The 7,817-nt window shown below is 51.7% G+C and overlaps 3 protein-coding genes across 3 annotated transcripts; all 3 read left to right on the top strand.

Moving 5' to 3' along the window:
- Nucleotides 1–258: 258 nt before the first annotated feature.
- On the top strand, nt 259–1,305 carry BO94DRAFT_571932 (sterol desaturase family protein; the record flags this gene model as incomplete). The annotated part of the gene is made up of 1 exon (XM_025614895.1): nt 259–1,305. The coding sequence occupies one exon, from the start codon at nt 259–261 to the stop codon at nt 1,303–1,305; it is 1,047 nt and encodes a 348-aa protein (XP_025472107.1).
- Nucleotides 1,306–2,205: 900 nt separating this feature from the next.
- Nucleotides 2,206–2,699, top strand: BO94DRAFT_531264 (general stress protein). The gene is made up of 2 exons (XM_025610859.1): nt 2,206–2,396; nt 2,481–2,699. The coding sequence occupies exons 1-2, from the start codon at nt 2,271–2,273 to the stop codon at nt 2,610–2,612; spliced, it is 258 nt and encodes an 85-aa protein (XP_025472106.1). The 5' UTR covers nt 2,206–2,270; the 3' UTR covers nt 2,613–2,699.
- Nucleotides 2,700–5,749: 3,050 nt separating this feature from the next.
- Nucleotides 5,750–7,807, top strand: BO94DRAFT_225380 (bZIP transcription factor). Its single transcript, XM_025606253.1, has 2 exons — nt 5,750–6,833; nt 6,893–7,807. The coding sequence occupies exons 1-2, from the start codon at nt 5,840–5,842 to the stop codon at nt 7,723–7,725; spliced, it is 1,827 nt and encodes a 608-aa protein (XP_025472105.1). The 5' UTR covers nt 5,750–5,839; the 3' UTR covers nt 7,726–7,807.
- The last annotated feature ends 10 nt before the right edge of the window (nt 7,808–7,817 follow it).

The following is a 7,817-nucleotide window of genomic DNA, read 5'->3' as shown; positions in this document are numbered from 1 at the left end:
CCATGTTCATCATTTGCTCCTTTAGGTGAAAGAGGCTCCCACCATAATTGATGTCTGATGCTTTTCTGTGCATCTGATTTTTGTTGGGAAAAAGGATCCGCACCTGATGTTTTGCATCTAGGTTTAATGGAGAGCTTTCACATGCTGTGGTATATCTCCTTCCGAGCCTCCGAAGGCTTCTATATTCAGTAATGATATAAAGCAAGGCTGTGCCATTCGCAAAGGCGGGCCATGGTGAGGAGGAGAAACACCGCCGTCATGACTACCACACGCAATCCCAAAGACTCGATGAAGTCCACATGGCGTACCGCCAACCGGGATCAATGGAACATCAGCCACTGGGCACTCGAGCTGCTTAATGCCCATCCCATTGAACTCGACCAGGCGGTGCCGGTACACTCCAAGCAGGACAAGATGCCGTATATGCCACAATTGTCTCTCAATTTTTGGGTGCTCTTCTACTCGTTCATCCCGCTCGCGATCAATCAGGCTTATATATCATACATGGGCCGCAACCTCGGCCCATTTGCTATCTTCAACCTCTACTTCTTTTCGTTCAACACAATCCTTGTTTACCAAATCCGAATTCTCCGTCGACTCGGCCACACCTATGGCTTCTTTGACGGCGACCAGCACGAGCGTGACGGTGTTCCTGACGTTGGTGTGGGGAAGGTTGCTGCCTCGCTCTACAAGACAACTGGTTCTCGCTTAGTTCTGTCGATCTACCTATCCTACAATGCCAGTCAAGCACCTCTGGACATGAACTGGGCATGGCTCCCTCTGGAGATTGGCCTATATGGGATTGTGCTGGACTTCTGGTTCTACTGGTATCACCGTCTTATGCACGACGTGGGCTTCCTCTGGAAGTACCATCGCACCCACCATCTCACGAAACACCCTAATCCCCTCCTCGCCGCCTATGCAGACCATGAACAGGAGTTCTTCGACATGGCCGGAGTACCGTTGATGACCTACCTGAGTCTCAGATTCTTGGGTCTACCTATAGGCTTCTATGAGTGGTGGATCTGCCATGAATACGTTGCGTTTGCTGAGGTCTTTGGGCATAGCGGTCTTCGTGTCCACATGACGGTGCCGTCGACGCTGAGTTGGTTGCTGCAGATGTTTGATGCGGAGATTGTCATCGAGGATCACGACCTCCATCACCGCAAAGGATGGCGGAAGAGCCACAATTACGGCAAACAGACTCGCCTTTGGGACCGCATCTTCGGCACGTGCCATGATCGTCTGGAGTCGGTCGATAGCAACATTGACTATACCAATACCCTCAATATGCCTCTTTTCTAGACTCGGTGGCATTCTCACACCCGCTGGTTCCATCCGGTGGTCCATACATGCAATGGTTCTTTGCAGTGGCCAATGAGGCTTGATCGAGAAGACATGGTCAGACGTTATGAAATTACGACAGCGATTATTATGATGGATTCCAGCGCAGGACACAAGTAATGGTACATATTTTCTACCATAAGCTACACTAGCTATTCAGCATAAACATTCAGTCATGCACATACCCTCATTCACTACAACTAAATCCCAATTTCAACCAGTCATATCTCCACAAACACCCACCTGCCATATTACCATAGTAAAACAACAACACAACAACACCCCAAACCTAGACCAAGTCTAGAACCCATCAAACATTACACATCCCCTACACAACCACCTCCACTGACACCATAACCTGCACCCCCAAACCAATCACTATCCCCCATCGCCTCCCCTCGCCACCAACCCCAAACATGACACCTCCCCTACGTATCCCCATCTCCAACTTCCAAGAATAGATCGCATCTAGAAGCCGCACCATCACCACCGTCCAATCCCGCCAAATCACGCAATTCAACCCCAAACACAATACACAATTATACACAGTATGCACAGTAGGAGAGATCGAACAAAGTAGATACGTACCCATGACCCAACACCAAACAAGACAAACCCCCCCCCCCCCGGTCCCGTCCCACGGAAACCCACACCTTCCATGTGGCGATGTAGCAAGATATCTTGTTTTCGATTCATAAGGAAAACACTAACATAGTATTGTGTACAGTTATGGTTTGATTCATTACGCGAGTTGATGTCAAGCGAGCAACATCATGACTTCATCCTCTCTACCGGGGGATACTATATAATCGGTGGGATTATTTGATCCCCTTACACTAATAATCTTCATCATCAGATCTCATCTACTTACATATCTATCTACCTACTTTATCTATACCTACCAACCAAGAATCAAAGAAATCAAAATGGCATCCAACACCAACCCCGGCAACTTCGCCAACCGCAGCTACGACGAAGTATCAGATATCGCCAAAAAGGGTGGTCAGGCTAGTCACTCGGGAGGTTTTGCGAGTATGGATCCTGATAAACAGGTACTTTTCCCTTCTTACATCCTATTCTTTTCTCTGTGGGGTGTATATTGGGGGATGTGGTGGGCTAACTGTTTGTTTCGTCAGCGCAACATCGCATCTCAAGGTGGTCAGGCTTCCTCTGGTAGTTTCCAGCCTGGAGATCCGAGAGCGAGAGCGGCGGGTCAGAAGGGTGGATCGAGGACTCAGTATGATCAGTATGATGAGCCGGAGGAGTAAACTCTCTTCTTAGTTCATGTCTTGGGGATAAGGGTTTGACTTTGAGATTGATGGGATGAATGTATGTATGGGTTTTATGTCATGTGAAAATGGTGTGATTGGCACCTACGAAATATATAATTTTGAATTGATTTATGTGTACTGCAAATGTGTTTTCTGGGGTTGAGTTGAGGTGTAGGTGTAGATGTGTGGTGGTAGGGGTGGTGGTGAGGGAGGATGAGGTGTGGTTGTGCAGTGACATCACAGTACTACCGCTTTCGGTTGCACAGCGGATGAGGTCATAACACTACATTTTGTATGTCATTGTTCGCCTTCAAACATCATTTAGAGCATTGGCATGTGGTGGCAATTTATACAGTTGCAATTGAAGTTGAATGAGTGTAACTTGAATGATGTGGGTGTAGGAGAGCTGCGAACGGTTGTGTTGTGTGTGCTCTTACTCCAGGCTATGTAGGATGGTTGCCTTTTCTGTCACTTCATATGCATCAGAGGAAGATCATGGTAGGTAATCATGGTGGTACTACAATCTGATGATTGTCAAGTCAGCTGCACAGGCAGCCTCGCAGAAAGCCTTATAGGGCTTGGAGTATCTGAAACCAGACACGGTCAATCCTCGGGAGACACAGAGACAACCGTGCTATTTTTTCTTCACGTTCAGTCTCAGCCACAGATCTGCAAATAGATCACGTCCAGTCTTCCAGAGGCAAAATTTGCACAAGACTATTCCCAGGATCTGCCATAGAAGCCTTAGAAGGAACGCTAGGGAACTGCATCGGTATAGTTTATCGTCTCGGTTGCCTAATAAGGTTATCACGATGCTGCGGCGTCGGCTGCGCCCATCAGGGGTTCTGGAGCTAGGAAGAGATTTGCTCGACTAGTAAAAGCTAAGAGCCGAGTCGACCCTCGAGCGCACAATCGGGCCTGGATCGACTCGGCTTTACCAAGACTGTACGCAGTATCCTACCTGGGACTGGTGGAACGACCCAAGGACAAGCATTTCCCCCGTTGAGAGGAGTTTCATCCATAGTTGATTCGCATCCGAAGCAGTTGCGAGGTCTAGAATTGGGTCCCCGGGAGAAGTTTCGGCCGGATCAGCGTTTCTTTGCCCCCTTGGTAAGGCCATGGAATCGCATGTTATCTGATCAGCCGTCTGCGACACGGCGGCGTGATAATGTGTCATGGTGTCAGACTCTGCTCGGACATCGGCGATACGCCCATTGTTCCTCATGTAGTACTTTTGTCCAACTGGCGTTGAATGCGCAGGACTGAAACCGGCCCTAAAAGTCTATCGATGGGAATCCTTCAGACTATCTACTAAGCGGGCCAAATGTTATGGGCCACCCAAAAGTTGAGACCGAACCACTGGGCGCGAGGCAAGAAGCAGAGGGGGGCCACTTTTCACTGTGAGTGGCTCGTCCATGGCAGCCCGGCGCCAAGCTTTATTTCCTGGGCTAAACCGCCTCGGGAAAGGTCCGGTCAGGGCAGGAAATCGGGGCCGTTACGCTTCCCCACCAGCCTACCAGGGGCCAGCAGACGGGGACACAATCAAACCTCTCAATTTCACCTGAAGAGAGTCGAGATCTCTTTCCATTGGTCATCCTAGAACACCCACTTGCATCAGACAGAGCAGCTGGATGTGGGCTCAACCCTCGACAGTCGTAGTCAACCAGGAGACTCTGTCGTTTCGCTCGTTCGAGACTGGCATGTTCCCCATCCCCCAGTGTCCGACCCATAGGTACGGAGTAGTAGACCCGTCGACAATGAAGACCGAAGACATTCCAGACTACCTACCTACTGAATGGGTATCTATCACCCCTTTTCACAGTTCACACGGTGCCAAATGTGGATTGGTGGACTAGTCCATCACAATTGCTGCAACCAGATCGAAGACGTCGCTTATATTGGGGCCGTCATTGGCTCAGCCCGAGCCACTAACGTCATAAAGTGACGATACATCGGAAGCCAATGTGAACGATAATGTGGCCGGCTACCAACGTGATTGGCGCGAATACATTGTAGGGAGCTGGAATTGTGCTCACCTCTGCCGCCGTTTCAGTGACTCGGAGAAATGGACTTGAAACGGCAAGGTGTCAGAAGGGAGGCAAAAGAGACGGGAAGACAATCAGTCCATTTGCAGGAGACTTCGGGGCAACCATCTAGGGGGCGGCTCGTGAAGAAATTCTCGCATGCCTTCACCTCCCATTCTCGTAAAGAGTCACCCGACGAAGTTTTCCGAGGGTCCTTTTAGGTTGGTCTACATGCTTCACGTCCGCCTAAAGTAGTAGCCGAGCAATCAATAGTAATAACATCCCACACCTGTCAAGGGGCAAGTAAACAAACACCCGATCTTATCGACGATCTCCTGATCGAACCTGGTTTTTGTTCAGAGGGGAGAGAGCGGGTGAAAACCGGTACTAGCTGGCACTAAGGCGCTGGTCCCTCAGGGAGAAGTGGAGGCCGTTCTCCTAGGGTGCTGCCCCCCGGAAGCCCTAAGGTACTCGATTTGCCTTAGCGTGAACACCCCCAGCCAATCACTGAGTTTTATAGGATGGGGCGGACCCTCTTCTCCGCTGAGTCAGCCAAAGGACGCGCAAGCTTTTACCTGATTTCTATTCCTGGCGTGGAGAAGTTGCCCACCTGGTCTCTTCGCTTCCCCTGGCTCAGTGGCTCTCTGGTTCAGTCTCGGCTGCCGTCCTTCCATTGCTGCTGCTGCGCTGCTCTGCTCCTGTTCCCTCCCCGGCGCGCTCGTTCTCTAGTCTTACCCACTGCCCGGCATCTCTCCAGCTCCCTCCTCGCGGGATCCATTCCTCCCTTCTTCTCTCCCTCCCTCATTAACTCGCTCATCCCGTCCGTCCGCCAACTTGGTCGATCCTCCAATTTTACCATCTCTCTACCATCATCATCACTACATACTACCACTACTCCTCTTCATCCTACTACTCCTACTATACTCCTAAAGATTTTGTTTCTCTCCACTATTTGCTATCTTACGTTATTATACTGCCTATTGTTTCGATATCCTCATAGACTACTTGTGTTTCCGTGATTACTACTCCTAGTAACCTCTTTGACCGACTCCCCCCCCTTTCAAACTTCCGGATCATCCTACTGTCTCTCGTTACCCCCCTGTGGCTTTCCGACCGTGCACTTAGGCGTAACGCGCTGCTCTTCGCTCTCGTTAACCCGGCAGCATCACTCAAACCACACTTTCACACAATCTCATCACCATGGCTACATTGGCGGAACATCCGGTCGTCGCACCGACATCCTTCGAACAGGACATCGAGTCCTTCCTCAACCTTGATCAACTTGCCTACACCTCCGCCGAACCAGCCCGGGCCAAGACCGCCCTGGTTAGTCAGCCAACCCTTCCAAGCACCGAGTTCAACGCAGGCGATGTACGAAGTGCTGGGTTTGCTTCAACGACAGCTCAACAAACACCGGTCGCATTTCAAGGCCCCAGTCACCAGTATGATGAACACAAGCAGCAAACTGGCCTTCCCCCGGGCGCTCTGGCTCATGCCATGACATTCAACAACCACATGAACGGCATGGGATATGGTGCTCCAAGCCCCGGGTTTGCGATGAACGGAGACATGTATGCCGGCAACCAGCTGAAGCGCGAGGATGTCCCCATGGACTTCAACAGCCCCCCTATGCGTAATCCTTCTGAGATGGACCTGGAGTCCGACAACATGGGACCCGTTCCCGCTTACTTTATTTCCCCCAACCCCAGCAACAAGAGTCAATTCGTCGACCCCAATGCTTTGGGAGGCCATGAGGTTGTCCCGGCCTCCACCCAAGTCGGCCGCATGTATCCGGGTATGCACCAGCAGCAGGCTGCGATGGCCAAGGCGGCTCAACAACAGAAGCACCATGAGTACCTTCGTCAGCAGCATCTCCAGCAGCAGCGCCGTGTGGAGGAACACATGCACCACAACGGAACCCCCCACAGCCAGACCCCTCGTCCTTCCAACCCTGCTGTGGATGAACGGATTTCCCGCCTTTTGCAACAAATGCGCCAGTCTGCCAGCTCGCCGGATGATTCGCCCTCTCCCCCTTCGATTCTGCCTCAGATGGCCAAAGCCAAGAAGGATGAGCAGGATATGGATGAGGACGAGAGGCTTTTGGCCAGCGAAGAAGGAAAGAAGCTCAGCAGCAAGGAGCGTCGCCAGCTCCGCAACAAGGTCTCAGCACGTGCTTTCCGCTCTCGCAGAAAGGGTATGGAATTTCCTGTTTTTAGTGTAATCACTTGATGAAGTAACTGACTCGGTTTCTAGAATACATTGGCCAGCTCGAGAGCGAGGTTGCAGCCAAGACCAACGAAGCCCACGAACTACGTCTGCAGAACCGGGCTCTCTTCGAGGAGAACGCCCGTCTCACCGATCTCGCCCGTATGCTGTTGTCGTCTCCCCAATTCTCCCAGTTTGTGGATGAAATGGGCCCCAACGGTCTTCCCCTGTCGAGCCAAATGCAGGCCCAGGCGCACCCTCAGCACCACCAGCAGCACCAACAACCCCAGCAGCAACAGCAGCCGCAACAACAGGCGCCAGCCATGTCGCAACCCCCCATGCAGCAGGCTCCTCAAGTCAGCATGGTCATGGTTCCCAACCAAGGACTTGATGTTTCTGCGATGGGCCTCAACAACGGGGGTTGGAACTCGGGAATTGATATGAACTTCGGCAATGCTTCCGTCTTCGCCGTCTTGGAGGTCCCGGAGCCCGTCATCGATACCGAGGCTCTCTCTGGAAAGTCCGACAGCATCATGGACTCATACCTTCCCAGCCTTCCCAGCTCGAAGGATGAGGCTCCTGTCCTGGAGTCTTTGCCATTCGTGAGTGAGGCCGAGCAGAAGTCGGATATTGGCGTCGAGAACCCCGATGTGGAGATCGATGAGTCGGACCCTGCTTTTGCCCTCTTCGCCGGCCTGCCTGCCATCCCTACGTCGCAATGGTCTGGTGCTTCGATCGACGGTGTCCTTGCTGAGAAGTCCGCCACTGTTTTCGAGCTTGTGGTCGATTCTAAGGATGCTGCCCAGCGTGTCGCCCAGCTCTGCCATAGCATGGAAGCCGCCTTCGAGCGCGTCTCCATGATGACTGCTCATCTTTCATGATTCCCCATGCCGCGCACTTTTGAGCCTTTTCCATACTGTAAAGCTGGTTCTTCCTCTGGTATCCATCTTTTCGCTCGTGGTTCCGAAGTTGG

Source organism: Aspergillus sclerotioniger (assembly GCF_003184525.1).
Source record: "Aspergillus sclerotioniger CBS 115572 chromosome Unknown BO94scaffold_3, whole genome shotgun sequence".
Classification (NCBI taxonomy): domain Eukaryota; kingdom Fungi; phylum Ascomycota; class Eurotiomycetes; order Eurotiales; family Aspergillaceae; genus Aspergillus; species Aspergillus sclerotioniger.
Note: the sequence above shows the minus strand (reverse complement) of the source record. Positions and strands in the feature narration are given on the sequence as shown.

Coding starts and splice junctions, on each gene's coding strand:
- BO94DRAFT_531264 (XM_025610859.1), top strand. CDS start 2,271: ATGGCATCCAACACCAACCCCGGCAACTTCGCCAACCGCAGCTACGAC. Junction 2,397..2,480: donor GTATGGATCCTGATAAACAG/GTACTTTTCCCT, acceptor TTGTTTCGTCAG/CGCAACATCGCATCTCAAGG.
- BO94DRAFT_225380 (XM_025606253.1), top strand. CDS start 5,840: ATGGCTACATTGGCGGAACATCCGGTCGTCGCACCGACATCCTTCGAA. Junction 6,834..6,892: donor TTTCCGCTCTCGCAGAAAGG/GTATGGAATTTC, acceptor CTCGGTTTCTAG/AATACATTGGCCAGCTCGAG.